General features: G+C 41.8%; 2 protein-coding genes across 2 annotated transcripts in view; one reads left to right on the top strand and one right to left on the bottom strand.

The window, feature by feature from the left end:
- The window catches only part of LOC121956192 (ADP-ribosylation factor-binding protein GGA1-like), a 10,924-nt gene extending 6,118 nt beyond the window's left edge, over positions 1–4,806 (top strand). Inside the window, exons 10-17 of the mRNA XM_042504328.1 lie at positions 168–281; positions 405–554; positions 675–748; positions 888–1,075; positions 1,563–1,795; positions 1,884–2,053; positions 2,220–2,330; positions 3,191–4,806. Coding sequence (XP_042360262.1) covers positions 168–281; positions 405–554; positions 675–748; positions 888–1,075; positions 1,563–1,795; positions 1,884–2,053; positions 2,220–2,330; positions 3,191–3,301 — 1,151 coding nt within the window. The 3' untranslated portion in view covers positions 3,302–4,806. The remainder of the gene's footprint in view (positions 1–167; positions 282–404; positions 555–674; positions 749–887; positions 1,076–1,562; positions 1,796–1,883; positions 2,054–2,219; positions 2,331–3,190) is intronic.
- LOC121956193 (probable ATP-dependent RNA helicase DDX17) lies at positions 4,591–16,625 on the bottom strand. Its single transcript, XM_042504329.1, has 13 exons — positions 16,266–16,625; positions 15,179–15,338; positions 13,800–13,896; positions 13,564–13,697; positions 13,398–13,463; positions 13,125–13,266; positions 12,862–13,022; positions 12,515–12,687; positions 12,106–12,216; positions 11,741–11,802; positions 10,967–11,026; positions 7,081–7,317; positions 4,591–5,886 (listed from the first exon to the last, which is right to left on the bottom strand). The coding sequence occupies exons 1-13, from the start codon at positions 16,313–16,315 to the stop codon at positions 5,384–5,386; spliced, it is 1,956 nt and encodes a 651-aa protein (XP_042360263.1). The 5' UTR covers positions 16,316–16,625; the 3' UTR covers positions 4,591–5,383.

Below are 16,625 nucleotides of genomic sequence, written 5' to 3'. Positions count from 1 at the left end.
TGCACATATTTTTTATGCTCGTATCCACCAGCATATAAACTGCTCTCTCAGCTCTTGTCCACCACACAGCCCAGCAGAATGGACATCACTTCTGAATATTATCGTGCCATTGTGAAGACAATAACAAGCATTTTGTCATGTTTTTTTTTTTTTTTTTTTTTTTACAGCTGAGATCCTGCAGGCCAACGACAGCCTGACTCAAGTCATCAACCAGTACAAACAGCAGGTGAAGGGGGAGATCGTAAACGGCAACAACACATTAAACGCTCAGAAACAAACAGGTGGGTGAAGCACTGAGCACAGAAGGAGTTCTCAACAGATGGTTGTAGATTTAACAGCAACATTTATAGATCAAAAAGTTTTTGTTTTAGTCCATTTGAAATGAGTCAAACTATTTCTTACAGGAGGGACAGCACTGCTAGATCTGTCAGGACTGGACACATCGCCACAGTCGCCTCCGTCCTTCCCAGAGTTCCCCACTCCGACAGACAGCCTCAACGCCCCCTCGCAAGAGATGGGGATCAGTCTGCTCGACGATGAGCTCATGTCACTCGGTAACAGCACGTCTCTACAATAAGCTACATGCGAGATATTGACTGTGATTGTTGCGAGCTCTCGAGAAATTGAACCTCAGTCCTAAATCTTACTATTGCCACTCTTTGTGTACCCCGCAGGTTTAAGTGAAGGTACGCACACCTCCAACCCTCCGTCACAGCCTGAGGACTCCACAGCCTGGGACTCCTTCCAGGTGAGCGGAGGGAAGGTTTGTTTCTCATGAAGAACTGTGAAGCTGACCTCATTTCTCAAACTTCTCTTTGAAATTCAAAAGCTACAGTTTAATCACGGAGACATCATAATGTTCTTATGCACCCACTTTTTACCTCCAGTCCTCTGACAGCATAGATGCAGACCTCCCAGCAGCACCCAGTCTCCTCCTGAGTCCAGACCCAGCCTCCCACTCTCAGCCCCTCTCGTCTGGCTCCACCCCCGGGAACTCGGCCCTGGACGAGCTGGACCTGCTGGGGAAGACACTGATGCAGCAGTCCCTGCCTCCAGAGGGCCTGCAGGTCAAATGGTATTTATGACATGATTCTAACGCTGTCACGTTACCACTGCAGTATGCGCTTGTCGGTCAGAACTGGCTCCCTCTGGCATGATGCAGTCAGTGCTACAAGAGGTGTTATTGCATCACATAACTCTTCAAAAGTTGAGCAGATCATCTGAAGGTTTTGAATCCACAATTTCTCTGTGAAATCGTGACCTCCCAGATATCCCTCATACGTGGCAGCTCCAACATAAAAGGGATTTGCCTTTCCATTATCGCTCCACAACACGCCGACATAGCCTTCGATTGGAAATAATGACAGCGAGTGCAATAGAAATAAACCTGCTAATGTTTTGAACATCCATCGCCATGCTTCTTGGAATATAACTGCCAGAGGAGAAGTGGCAGAACATCACTCCATGGAAACGCAATCATCTCACAATTCATCACCTCAGTTTTGTGCAGATCCGTAATGGAAACCCACCTACAGATGCAATGTCAATCTCTCTGCTTTCAGGGACAAGCAGCAGTGCAAACCGACTCTGAGAGATCTCCAGAGCAAGTCTGGGTCCGGCATTACCCCGAACCCCATCCCAACCTTCACTGCTGAACAACCCGCACCTCTCCTCAACTCTCAGCCCAGCCTTGCAGCAACGTTGTTGGACATGTCTCCCACTCACGCTGAGACTCCTCCTCCTCCAGAAGTCACCCTGACTGATGTTTTTGTACCGCTAGAATCCATTAAGCCCAGTAGGTGAACTTAATGGCTTCCCGCTTCAGTGCACCTGAGAGTACAGATTTACGACATGCTCTCCTCCTCCTCCTCCTCTCTCTCCAGGTAGTCTGTTACCCGTGACTGTGTTTGACGGACACAGTCTGAGGGTTCTCTTTCACTTTGCTCGCGACTCGCCTCCGTCTCGTCCTGATGTGCTGGTGGTGATCATCTCTATGTTGTCATCTGCTCCTGTGCCCGTCAGTGACATAAACTTCCAGACCACGGCTCCAAAGGTCAGCAGTTAGAGTTCAAGGCTTTCGTCTCCCTTTACATTCAGTCGACCAGATTGCTCTTGATAAGAGAACTGTACATATAAGGTTCAAGACATTGTCATTAAACCGCTACAGCTGGTTTTACCATCTCAGTAAAGAAAGAATGTTGATTGTTTTTCATCTCTAGTCGATGGCAGTGAAGCTGCAGCCCCCATCAGGGACAGAGCTCCCGGCTTTTAACCCCATCCTTCCACCTGCTGCTGTCACACAGATCCTGCTGCTGGCAAACCCAAACAAGGTAAGCCAAGATTTTATCTAGACATTCAAGGTCTCCTCTTAAAAAAAACCCACTAAGCTACCATTTGGACCCTATTTAATGATCTATAGCACATGGTCTGAGGTTCACAGCGTTGGTGCATTTAGGGTGTGTCCAACTCCACATTAACTTGTTGAACAGGTCATAACGTGGGCGAAAAGTAAGACAAGCCAACTAAAATGGAAAAGTATTTCCTTTATGTTTTTAAAAAATCTGCATTCATAAGATAACATTATGAAAATGATCCTTGTGTACACGGATCTGCAAAAACAACCAAAACCACTGTAGTTTGCATGATGCCAGGCCAGCAGCTGGGGGTGTAACTTTGTAATGACACACCATAGAAGAACACCACATGCCTTTGGGAAGTGCGTCCATGACGTCACTGTCTTCACAGGATCCATACGACAGAAGGGGTGGCCTTTTCAAAAAATTGCCCTCTGGAACCCAGTTTCAAAAGTGTGTTTTCAGGCCCCTAAAACACTGTTGTCATGTGAAAGAAAGGCCAAACCGCGACAAAAGTTAACGTTTCATGCAAGAACTGTCGTCGTGAAAACCTCCTCAAAGATATGTTCTATAAAAGTGACAAAATCATGTAGAAGAAATCATACCACTTGTAATAACAAAACGACTGAGGAGAGAATAATGCTACTAAAAACTTTACTGCACCTGGAAGTGAACTGTGAAAGTCACACAGACTGTATTGGCTGTTTTAAGTCGGTAGGGATCCCTGTCTTTTCTCTCTGAGTAGTTCTTCTGACTCATGACAGTGATATTAGCACAGAGGCTCTCTGGATGTTTAACCATAATTCAATCCACCTTTCTCATCCCTTGTGTTTTAGGAGAAAGTGCAGCTGCAGTACAGATTAACCTTCACCATGGGAGAGCAGCAGCACAGCGAGAGCGGCAGTCTAGAACAATTTCCTCCCCCAGAGACGTGGGGGAACCTATAGCATTTAAACCAACCACAACCTGACAGACTCTGCTTTCAGACTTCCTAAACCAACTTTCCAACTCAACACTGCATACGCCCGATTTCCTTTGTAAACACATAGTACTTTCTTTGATTGGTATCGATTCTTTTCCTTGGATTACGCTCATGCTCAGTGTCACGTGCGTATGCTTTGCTCTAAATGTGCGTCTAGGTCTAGTCTGCTGTGTGTGGCGGCTTCAAAACAAACCTGCAAAAGCTGTTGCAGACTTGTATCGTTTAACAGACAGTGCTCCAAAGGAAGAAAACTACATCAAATGTGCGCATAGTCGCTCATTTGGTTTCCTTGATGTTTTTCCAATTTGGGGAACAAAGTCAGTTTTAATCAATTTTCAGTTGCGTTTACCCTCACTTCTGCATGCACTTCCAACATGGGTCACAATGTTTGCAAAATCCAGCACACAAAGAGAGAAAGGATGTAAGAATTACATAGACACAGCTCATTTTAGTTAGCAAGACAAAGCTATACTTAATCAACGTTTTGTGGTGTGTTTTGTGATGAATGATGACAGAGTCCACTTTTTGATTTGCACAGAGAATGATTTTTTGATTGTACTGTTTTTCTGTCTTTTCCTCATCTTGTGTTAAAAAAATTACTGTAACATCAGAGTTGTGTATCATCTGCCATATGTGCCTATTTTGCAGTTCTGACATTTAACTACTTGTGAGTTTGTTTTTCTCATCTGTTACAGATATATTATGTTTGTCTGGGATACAGATCAGCTACGGACTAACCTTAAATTAATATATTCAAAGCATTTTCAATAGGGTATGAGTTGAATTTTGACTAATCTTTTCTTTAGCTTGTGATTTAAGTTAATATTTCAGCATTTATTGGGTGAATATGGAAAACTTGAGCACATGCAATCTGAGATTAACCTGAGTGTTTCGAGCACACAGTTTCTCTCAAACATGTTCAACTTGTTTCTACAGTCTGCGATGCATGTGAGCCACGCTGATCACTTCCTCCCCCCCACAGGCTCTCGATCACATTCCGCTGCACTAATCTCCAATTCGACTGCTTTGTAAATACCAATGACGGCGGTCCTCTTGTGTACATTTGAGTTGTGCAATGTGCAAGAGCATAACACTGGTAAAATATTCCAAATGGGTAATAAAGTTTTTTTTCTTGGTGACCTGAAGTGCAATCATTTTTGTTGCTCAACAAGTTTTACCTCTCACCACACAGAAACTACACACCTAAAGCTACCGTCATCCTCCAGCATCAATGATTCAAAGAGTACATAATGATACATTGAAGAGCTTTATTAAACTGTAAAAATGACCTATTTGCTAGGAAAACTTCAATCATCACTGCTGCAAAGACTTGCTCATACTGGTAGTTAACAAAAAAAAGGGTAATCTGTGGTGGGTCGCAAGAGATTTCAAACCACATGAATTTGGAAATGTGAAGGAAAAGCTTATTTATATGCATGTGACTTTAACTGCTGCCATGGCTACACAAAGCGCCTGCAAAGTTGCTTCAACATGGCCGAAATTAATAACTAATGAAGGAAAAATATGCTTTAAGCCCTAGTTTTGGTCAAGATCCACCAGAATCTTCTTGTTTTTCTGGTTTTGGGGCTCAAACTCACAAAAACAAACTAAGATAATAAACCTAAAACAGAAATAAGCCAATATACAAGAACTAACGTCTGCAGCTACCTTTGATACACCTAAAGTGGAAAAACGATGCTCTTCAAACCCACTGTAGCAGCTCACGATACAAAAACATCATGTTTGTACAAAAAGTTGTTTTTCAAGAACACTGAACTTTGTCACATGACTCACACAAGCTTCTGTCAAACTAAATAATTAATGCTAAATAATTTGACTTTAAAGAGAAAGTCAAAAACAAAAGGCATTGACCACTAAAACGTTGGACCAATCTAAATAAGTCGATGTTGAAGAAATTAAGAACTTTAATGCACAGCGCAAAGCTCATAACGGAGATGTTGTTACAGTGGTCCACTGCACAGGGTTCGATCCCTGTCACTAATTTTAAGTGTCTGTGTGACTGCGTGTAGTGTGTGCACGGATCACATTACTTTCTGCCCGATGAAGGCGGTGGCGGTGGAGGAGCAAACTGGAACGGTGAGTGCCCCATGAGGCCCATCATGGGCTGTGGAGGGTTGAACTGCTGAGCCATTAAAGGCTGGGGCCCTGACGAGGAAGGTGGGGTCGGCCCAACTCCGCTGCCCCCTGACCCGGAGCTGCCCCTGGAGCTGCTGTACTGGCTGCTGCTGCTGTTGCCGTTGTTGTTCTGGTACTGGTCGTATGAGTTGGAGCTGGAGCTGTAGCTGCGTCCTCCATCCCTGCTGCTGCGGTCTCTGTAAGAGGAGGAGGAAGATGAGGAGGAGCGCTCCCCATCCCGGCTGCTTCCTCTGCGGCTATCTCGGCTGTCACGGCTGTAGCTGCCGCCGCTGCCGCGGCTGTCCTTGTTGCTGCCACCGCCACCCACAGAACGCATTCGCCTGTCACACTCGTCCTGGTACATGAGGTTGGGGTTGTTGGAATTGGAGCTGCCACGGAAACGGGGACGGCCACCTGGACACAGAAAAGGAAAAAAGTGAGAGAGAGAGGGAGGACAAACAGAGAACATCAGACCAGCTACTTTTTCTTTATGGGGATAAAACACTAACTCTTCTCAAACATCATCAACTGTGTTTCAAATTAGGTTAAAGAAGAGATAGTTTAGATTTTTTGAAGTGGGGTTATATGAGGTACTTATCCATATTATACACAGAATGTGACAGTCGACACGACCCCAATTTGAGGATGTAGTCAGGAGTACCACCACATAGACGAAGCAACGTGCTGCTGTGGACAGTGATGGCAGCAGCAAAAAATATTCTTGCCAACTAAAAAAATCAGTAACAGTTTAAGGCTCTATTCACATGGTACTAGTATTACCTGGGGACCCCTGGTGATTTGTAACACTTGCAGAGGCTGTCTGTGTGTCTTAATCCTGTGCAAATCTGCCATGCCTGTATTTGTCTCCATCATGTCAGTGACTTAGACTTAGTATAAATACAGACATGATTTTGAAGTCACACGAGGTCCCCATGTAATACTATAACTGCTCAAATAGGTTGAAGTGAACTCAATATTTTACTGTATTTAGAACATTTGTTAACGCTTATGCATGCAGTGACTTCTAGTTGGTAGGCCTACATGGTTGCAGGGGGAAATATTTTAACTGGACATTAAATTAAAATTATTAATTAAAACGTTGGATTATAACCTATTTTCCTGGCCAAAAGCTGAAAAACAAAAGCTGACGAAAAAGCTGCTTTCTGTGTGAGAGACGCAGAGAGAAGGTGGAGGGTGGACTATTGCGCAATATTTCTCTCTAAGTTTAAAATTTATTCAGAGAGCTGCTTTGTCAAAGCCCACACGCCTGAAACTTGCAATATTTTCTAAAAAGCATACCAACTCTGTCAAACCACAGGACCCGCGGTACAAATATTCTCAACATAGTGTACACCTAAACTGATATTAATTTTTTTTTTAGGCGGCTTAAACATGCTTTGCTGCTGCCCCCATCCACAGCAGCACACTGCTTAGTTTTTGTGGCGGTACTCCTGTCTGCTTCTCCAAACTGGAGGGACGCCAACTGACATCTACTCTAGGTAACACACTGACAAGTACCTCATACAACCCCAATTTAAAAGTTTTTACTTAAGATATAAGGAAGGACAAATACGAGAATTCCATACATTAAATAAAAGTGTCCCTTACCTCCTCCGCCTCCTCCACGTCCAGTATCAACCAGCTGCAGCAGTTTTGGATTGATAGCCTGTCGGGCCTCTTCCAGCACCCGGATCAGCTCGCGGGCCTGGCGGAGGTTTCCCGGAGTGAAGAAGGTGTAGGCTGTGCCTTTGTTGGTGCTGCGGGCCGTACGGCCGATGCGATGGATGTAGTCCTCCGATGAGTTGGGATAGTCATAATTGATGACAAACTTGACATCCTCCACGTCTTGATATTTTGAAGCAGCAGTGGCAGAGAAGGGGTGGTGTGATGGGATCAGTTACAGGGGTGGAAAAGACAAAAATAAAAGTCAGAACAAAATTTACACTGGTTGAGAAATTACTTAACTCCATTCATGAATTTTAAGTTTTGTGCTTTGGGAACATTTAGACAGACAATACCTGCAAGACACCCATCATTCTCACTTACCTGCTGAGGATCAACTATTTGTACAATGTAGAATTAGAAAATTAATTTACTTACCATGCCAATAACACAACTGCGCTCAAATAATTATAAATAATAAAGTTCTTGCATACATGCAAATAAAGATCGACTGAAATTTGTGATGAAAAAAAAGTTGCTGTGCTTGCCAAAGAGTATTAAGCAAAGAACTAATATTAAGGGGTAAGAGAGCATAAAATTTGTGATCCTTGTTTAAGAGCCAGATCAAGTATTGCTGATTAATGGTTTAAGAATAAAAATAAAAAAAGTAATTTCTTTTCGGGGAAAAAAGAAAAAATCTGTTTAAAACCAATTAAAGGTCTGTTTCTCATTACAGTTGACAAAGGGCTCCGAAAACACTGCTGATTAGAGGAATAACAATTCTTATTTTGGAAGCTTAATGATGAAGGCTGGCGGAGGAGAAAATAGGGAAAAGGGGGAAGGGGGATTGAGGTTCAGTACTTACCCTGTATGAGAGATTTAGTGATGGTTTACAAAGTTACCCCTCTGTCCCCCCCACCCATCACCAGTCCTGGGAGGTCTGCAGGGGTAGGAGGAGAGCGCACAGGACTGAAGGAGTCCCTTCTCCCACCTCGCCACTCCTCCACAACACTCCCAAAGCTGGAAACTGTCTGGGCCAGAGCTCCAGTTAGGATGCGGGTCCTACTCTAGTCTAATCTGTGCCTCTTCCTGTCATTCAGCCTGGAGACACTACTGCTGATTTTATGCTGTTTCTGTACATGTGGAGCCTCCTTTACTGGACTCTTTAATGGAACTCTCAAGGGTCTGTAAACTCGGGTATTTCTCAACCTGGACCATATTTTCGCATGTTTTTGTTTCTTAGTGACTCGTGGAAACAACAATTTTTGAAACAGCTTAAGGCAAGGTAGATTTAAGACCTTTTAAGACTTTTTTTAATGCCACTCAGAATTAAGTTTAGGATCAATTTTCTAATAACCAAAATTGTTTGTTTATTGTAACATTAAGTGACTTCAGATTATCTACTACAAATGTTGGGAAAAATAAACTTTTTAGAGGGGAACAGACTTTTTTAGAGTCTTAGAGTGAAACACAATGAACATATAATAGTATCATAATAGCATCTATTTGGTTTGCCAACAGAAGTGGGAAATGTCTATCATTTATGGCCAGTTTTCTGTGTGATTTTGTCTGCATGTGAGACTCCACTTGGATTGAAAAATGACAGTAGTTATTATTATCCTCTCCTCAACTCTCACTGACATTTCTGTTGTTTTCTACCTGTTGTGATGTTGTCAGACACTCATAATAGCAATCTCAGCCTGTTGCTAGCAAAGACAAGCACTTTTAGTCAGTGTAAATTGATGGGGCGCACCTGTCCAAAGTGTTTACAGTGCAGCCTTTTTCACCACCACCAGCTGCAGCCCTCTCTCAGCACCGCACACATTTTAGAACTGTTGCTCCAACATAAAAACATTGGTCCAGTTTGAGAAATACAGAAGATCCCCTTCGAGTCCTTGTAAGAACGACATATTCTGGCAGTGACAAATAACTTTTTATCGCAATGTAGAGCTGTGGATGTGGGAGATTTTCTTAAGGTCTTTGATTGGTGTTGCTTGTTCCAAATGCCTTCCAGGTCACTTCCAATGGCAGTGATATCAACGAGGCCAGCTTTTCAAGTTCAGTAACAAGAAACAGACTTTGAGGAGAAGCCTTGTGGACGTTTTCTGTAAGAGGGATCTGAGAGTGGTCTCTGCCAGGGAGTCCTGACAGTTTGTGCTAGTCCTCATGGAGGGATTTAGCAAGATCCATGAGCTGGTGAGTTATTTACAGGCTGGACTGGTGGTCTGGTATGATGTTCACAAAAAAAAAATGTTTTACGTGTTAAGAGACGAGGGGGATTGGAAAAAGCAGGACGGACAGTAGATTTGGGGACAGGGGTAAAGGACAAGGAGGACAGGGGTCAGCAATGGTTAAAAGAAACAAACAAGAAGGTTATAGAGGATCAGAATAGGAAGTTAAAAGGTTTCGGGTGGTAAAAGGAGGTAGAGAAAAGAGATGAATGAGAGAAAGAAGGAAACATTTAAGAAATTAGCAAAAGAAGGGGGTGACAGAAAATGACAGCAGTAAAAGAGAGATGATGAGTGTGAGGCAGAGCAAGAGAAAGGACTGAAAGAAAGGAAGAGGATCGAAAGGGAGGGAAATCGTTTATAGAGAGGTGGCTCCTCCAGGCCAGGACTCCTGCCAGCCAGGACCAGACATGACGTCCGCAGAGGGAGAGGCCGGCCGGCACAGCCAGTGGTGGGGGGTGTCAGGGGCTGGCATCAGGGGGCAGTTCAGAGGGGAGCCTCCAGCATAGCCGTCCATGCCCGGCTTTGGCTGCTTTCCACCCTCACTTCCTGGCAGTTGTCTCTTTTTCTGTCTTCTTGTGATGCACCACTGTATCTCGGCTTCGCAAAACTTGAGTGTCATTTATCAAACTGTATTATCTGCAGGGCCAATTTAGGTAAAAATTTTGCTGTCCTAAGTTTATATCAAGGACTGTGCAATGCACATTTTCTTAATCCATATCGCATCAGAATAAATGATATTGAATCTTTGATAAAAAGTCTCTGAGTTAATTTAATCAGCAAATGTTGTGGTGCGTCACTGTGATGATGGCATGGCTGAAGGGAGCCCACCCTCTTCCATACCCCCCTCTTCGCCCTCTCACCTGACAGCCGCCCCCGACCCTAGGATCAAATTTGGAAGCCCAGCAGCACCCCGCGCTCGCTCGCCCCCCCCTCGTCGCCCAGGCAGCCAGTGTCCTGGAAAAGGGGGGAGAGTTTTGTTTGTGGGCTCTGTTCTAGGTTTTCAGCAGAGATGGCTGTGTCTGGGACTGATTAATCAGGCCGTCTCTCTCCCCAAGTCAGCTTTCGATTTGTCATGCCTAGGTCCGGCTGCAGGCTCCCGAGGGCCTGTCTGCTTCTAGTTGCCGGAGGAGAGACTTGGAAACAAAAAAAACAAAACAAAACAAAGAAAAACAAAATGAAAAGAAAACAAATGAACATAGAATTAGGTTAAAGTTTGACTGCCATCCTGTAAGGGGGTGCTTTACCAGCCTCACCCCTTACATCTTCACACTTTATTCAACATCATTCCTACATTCAGTGTTTTTCTGTGTAATTCAATAGAGCAAAAAGGGCTTAAATCTTCACAAGAAACCTTCAAATATGATAAACTTCTTAGATACTCATTTTATCTGAGAAGCATCATATGTTCTTTGGAAGAGAAGTATATGTATGTGGTTGACTTTTGATAACAAATCTACTTTAAATAAACATGCAGTGAAGCATCTGATCAAATGACTAGTGTTGTTATCATTATTCAATATATTAAATGGTCAGATATCTTGAATCAGTGTGTGTTTACACTGAGGAAATTTTGCACTTGCACTTTAGCACACAGGACATACCCAAACCACGCGAGGCCACGTCAGTAGCGATGAGGATGGGAGCTTTGCCACTACGGAACTCTGCAACACGAGACAAAGAACAGACGCTGATCGTCATTTTCAAAGAGAAAACAGAGGAGAAAAGGAAACAATAAGCGGGTTTCCATTACAGATCTGTGCAAAAACCAAACTATATTTTTGAAATGTCAATAAAACACAATTGTGAGACAACTGCGTTTCCACTGAGTGATGTTCTGCAGCTTCTCTTGTGATATCCTTCCAAGAAACATGGTGATGGATGTTCAAACATTAACAGGTTTATTTCTATTGCAGCCACCGTACTAGCTGTCATTATTGCCAAATGAAGACAATGTGGGCATGTTATGCAAGCAATAATGAAAAGGCAAGCCCCTTATACATGGGAGCGGCCATGTATGAGGGATTTCTAAGAGGTGATAGTCCAGGATTTCACAGAGGAATTGTGGCTTCAAAACTTCTGAATGATCCGTTCAACTTTTGAAGAGTTATGCAATACAATAACAGCTCTTGTAGCTCCTGCTGAAATATACCTGGGGGAGCAATTTTGCAAAATATGGCTTTTTTGAATCACCTGAAATACCACCTCATGCAAGTGTAAAAACTTTTTTGCAATAAATGTGAGTTTCTTTGAAACTGACGTGTTTCCAGGTGTATTTTATATTTGCAGTTTTAATTTGTGTAATTCGAGGGTTAATGGAAAGCCGCCAAACAGTTCTATATGTCACTGTTGTTTGACTGTCAGTGCGTTTCTTGTACCTGTTAACACCCAGTCTCTTTCTGGCTGGCTCTTGTCGCCATGAATACACATTGCAGGCCACCTAGAAAAAAGAAAAGCAATCTGTCACATACATGTTGATTTGACCAGTTAATATCTGTTTTTTTTACGCAGGATTCTTGTGGGTCATAACTGATGACTGAGAAGGAAAACTTGTGAGTGAGTCTATACATTATGTTTTCTGAAAATACTGCATACTGTATCTTTAGTGATCCATTTGCTATCCCTGAAAGGAAATGCAGTCCACTCTGTTCCCAGAACTTTTGGGTCAGATACAGGACGTGATGAATATGTTCATGCATAAAAACTGTACAGACCAAACTGTAAAGAATCCAGTTTTACTCACCCATCACGTCTCATCCTGCGTGTGAGATCGTCACATCGTTTCTTGGTCTCCACAAAAATGATGGTCTTGTTCTCTTTCTCAGCCATAATCTCCTCCATCAGCTGGATCAACCTGAGAAAGGACAAAAACATAATTACTAGATATATATATTTATAATTATTTGTATTCATCTTTACCAGCTATCTTTATATATTATGTACTATTTATACATTGTAAAGCTACCTCATTTAAAAAAGAGGCCATGACAATTAAATTTAACGAAAGAAAAGAGATGAAGTTAATAAGAAAAGAGGAAAGGCAAATAAAGGAAGGAATATCATAAAGGAAGAGGGCCCTAGACAAAAAATTCAAACAAACTGTACTAAAACAAAGCAGGAAAAGAAGGATCTGCTTGAGACCAGCTACTTACTTGTGGTCCTTCTCACTCTCCATACAGACATCAACTATCTGAAGGATGTTGTGGTTGGCGCTAAGTTCCAGCGCTCCGACATTGATTTGGACATAGTCTTTCAGAAAATCCTCTGCCAGCTGGCGGACCTCTTTAGGCCAGGTAGCACTCCACATCAGGGTCTGTCTGTCAGGCTGGGCAAAGAGCAAACAAACAATGAAGAAAAACAAGCAATGGCTGACACCAAAACAACTGCTTCATCAAGAAAAACATCATACTAACATGTGACACATAAGCTGCTAAAAACACTAATATTGTATAAAAAGGTTAATATTCAATAAAAACGAATATAAATGTATTCATTTTACCCTGATCTGATCCACAATCTTACGAATCTGTGGTTCAAAACCCATATCCAACATGCGGTCGGCTTCATCCAGAACCAAGTATGTGCAGCGTCGCAGGTTGGTCTTTCCAGCCTCAAGGAAGTCTATCAGACGACCTGGAGTAGCAATGCAGATCTCAACACCTACGAGAGATAAACTTAGTATAGCAGGTATAGTTGTAGTGAGAAAAAATACCTGGTAATGTTACAAAAACTGCATCAATCCAAAGAGTAAACACTGCTGACCTCTCTCCAGGTCTCTGATTTGAGGTCCCTTGGGAGCACCCCCATACACACAAGTGCTTTTGATGCGGGATGACTTTCCGTAGTCGTACGCCACCTGCTGGACCTGCTGCGCCAGTTCTCTTGTGGGGGCCAGAACCAAGCACTGCAAAGCACAAATATAATTCCACAACAACTCACCATTTCATGTATTAGATTTTTTAATGTGCTTAAGCTAATCTGATAACTCGAAGCAGACTACTCAGTGATTTGTGCAATTATTTTCTCATTACATACAATGGGTCCATCTCCACGCTCCAAGTAGGGCTGATGATTGATGTGCACTATGGCAGGCAGAAGGTACTGCAGAAAAAGGTTAGTGGGTTATGCTTCTGTGTGATTCATTAATAAGTTATGCATTCATTTATTTGAAATTACAGGTGGTTTAAGACACGTGTCTCACCGATAAGGTCTTCCCAGAGCCAGTCTGAGCTATGCCCACCAGGTCTCTCCCGCTGAGGGCAAGAGGGAATCCTTGTGCCTGAATGGCTGTGGGCTCCTTAAAATTCTGCTGCATCAGCACATCCATTACATACTCTAGGTAGATAGATACAAAATATTTATTCTGGTCATTTCTGTAACAGATTTAGTTTAGTAGTTGCTGTGCATGTGTAGATATCCATGACTGCATATGCTTACGGGGAAACTGTGCCTGATTGAAGCTGGTGATGGGCTTTGGGCAGCCTGAACCTCGAACAGTGATTTCTTTCTTCCTGCAATACTCCTCAACATCATACTGAAAGCACAAGGCAACAACAGAGTGTGTAAAACTAATATAAACTAAACATCAGTGTATAGCATTTTTCTAATATGATTTTTATGCTACCTTTATTATTTTTAGTTTATACTCTGGGCCATCACAAGATGATCACCAGCATACCAAACTCAGGGCTGTTTGGTCTTAAGGGGCCAAAGCCCCCCTTTTGGGACATGCTACTGGTAAAATGATGCAAATGCAAATATCAGTGTACAACAATGGCATAAATAGTCATCCAAGTATGAGATTTTGCAGGCAGCATTATCCTGAGACAAAGGGTGAAGTAAAAAGATGATATTGAGGTGCTCGCTTTTATTTTAAAATATCACCCATAAAATGCACACAAAGACAAAAAAATAAAATAAGTCTGCTTGCCAAATTTGTATCAAAATTGGTAATTTTTCATCTTTCTATGGTGAATATCAACCATTCACTTATATAAATAGAAAACTTTTTAAATTTATAAGCTTTAATGTGAGCCCATATAACCTCTCAATCTTGAAAATTAGGTGTTTACAGATTATCGGCCTGGATGATTATTAGGGCCAGTATTTGGCATTTTGCCAAATATCTGTTCTGGCACTTTATTTTAATGACCGCCAAAATAATTAATTAAAAACTGCAAAGAAAGTGTCAGCATGGGAGGAATGTTGACTTTGTAAAATCTCAGGGAAGCATTTTTATTTTGTCATTTTTCATTTAAATTTTCACTGTACTTTCTTAAAAAAGGTTGCTGCTGGAAACTTGCTGTAAATAATGTTGAACATTTCAGTTTCAATTTCATATTTTCTAAAGGTATTTAAACAAAGTTTTGTGTTGGAGTTTGTTATATTCCATATTCTAAATTTTGACAGAAAGATTTTCATTTTTATTGTAAATGCATATTAGTTCCGTAAATCTGTTATTGGTCTCATTATCTACTAATAATCACTATTGTATCTGCCCTGAAAAACCAATATCTGTCGACCCCTATTGAAAATGACCCTTGCTGTTGCCTATGCAATCATGTTACCAAAAACATGTCCCCAAAGTTGGATTTTGGGCCCCCGCTAGACCAAACAACACTGGTTTGGAGTGCTCATTATCGTCTTGTTATGGCCTAAGCTAAAGACTAACAGGAAATAATCGTTATTAAAAAAAAAGGTAGCAGAAAACATCACGAGGGCTGGACATGCTTATATAGTCTCTATCTGGATGCCCAAATCAAATGTCTACATGAGGTAGATGCTTCAAAGATCAGGCTGTGATATCACAGGAATACCTGGCTCATTCGCTGCACTTCTGCATGTTCAGTATAAAAGTTTTTCTCAAATTTGGGAAGCTCATCCAGGTCCCATCTCTTCTTTCGTAAACGTTCCCCAGGGTTCCCAAACTTTCTCCCCGGTGGTGGGCCGCCTCTGCTGGAACCGAAACGAGGGCTGCTGCAATATGATGAGACACGTGTTGTGTAATGTTTGCTAGCTTTATTACAATTCACTTAGGGCAGGACATAATGCAATCACTGTTAACCAAAATGTGGTCAAAACCTCAAGAAATTAGTAGATTTAGGAAATTACTTTTTAAAAAGCTAGGGGAAAATGTTCATCGAAATATATATTTAAATTATTTTATAGAATTACTATAACCTTTAGGACGTTTTCCTGCGTTATTCTCTTGTTTTGTGGTTTCTCTTTTTTTGTTTGTTTTTCTTTTTGTTGTTTTTTTTTGCTAATCTTATCTCGTATTTTTCTCACACTTTTAGGTAATTTCTTCCTTGATATCTGGGTCATTTCTTCTTAAGTTGCTCACTGCATTCTTCCCATGTTTTTAGAGGAAATAAAGTAAACTCACCATGGTTTCAAAGGGTGAAAGTTCAACACAATGACGTGAGAGAAAATATTTTCTAATCTGTCTCATTATATAGTTTGCAAAGGTTTACATTTTATAAATATAAGTTTGCTGCAACGAAACTTTGCTTTCATGTTTACTAGAAAGACATTGAGATGTATATTACGACAATAACCTTGTTAAACCAACAAGAAGGCTATCAAAACCGTGAGACTGTGCTTCCAATTTCAGGTTTCAGGTATGTTTTTCACATTATTAGTGTTGACCCCTAGCAAGTTTCGAGCTTGTTTTATTTTACTTCATGTTTTTTTTCATCATTCGCTTTCATTTGTATTTACCAATGCACCTGTTAAATGGAAACTTTGCTTGTTTAATTGTTTTTAACTAGTTTCACACAATTTAAGAAAGCTGTTTTTTTTTATGTTCACTTTTATTCGCAACAATCGATCCAGAGCCGTTTACTATAAAAACAGCAGCGTTAGCTCGCATGCTAACAGTTAGCCTTCACGTTAGCTACTTACCCTCTGTCACGGCCACGGTCTCTGTCTCTGTCTCCGTATGAACCTCTCATTTTGAGGACACTCTTCTATGAAAGGAGACGTAGTTATTTAACGCGAGGAGTCTTTTTCTCGAGGGAGGTTACCTGGCTTTCGCTAACCGCTGCAGGCCAAGCTCGAAAACGCACCACCGTACCGTTAGCTAATTAATGCTCTCGTTAATTTGGAGCGCTAGTTGGTTAAAGAAACTGTCGCTTTGCTAAAGGCTCGTTGAAAACTCAAATATAACAGCAACTCGTGTTTTGGAGTGCCTGATTTCAACTTGGGTTAAGTTTAATTGACACAATAACAAGCCGTAGCAAGCTATGTTGTTGTTAGCATCGG

Source organism: Plectropomus leopardus, chromosome 17 (genome assembly GCF_008729295.1).
Source record: "Plectropomus leopardus isolate mb chromosome 17, YSFRI_Pleo_2.0, whole genome shotgun sequence".
In the NCBI taxonomy this organism is placed as follows: Eukaryota; Metazoa; Chordata; class Actinopteri; order Perciformes; family Serranidae; genus Plectropomus; species Plectropomus leopardus.
Note: the sequence above shows the minus strand (reverse complement) of the source record. Positions and strands in the feature narration are given on the sequence as shown.

Coding starts and splice junctions, on each gene's coding strand:
- LOC121956193 (XM_042504329.1), bottom strand. CDS start 16,315: ATGAGAGGTTCATACGGAGACAGAGACAGAGACCGTGGCCGTGACAGA. Junction 12,217..12,514: donor GAGAGTGAGAAGGACCACAA/GTAAGTAGCTGG, acceptor GTCCTTTCTCAG/GTTGATCCAGCTGATGGAGG. Junction 11,803..12,105: donor CGCAGGATGAGACGTGATGG/GTGAGTAAAACT, acceptor TCTTTTTTCTAG/GTGGCCTGCAATGTGTATTC.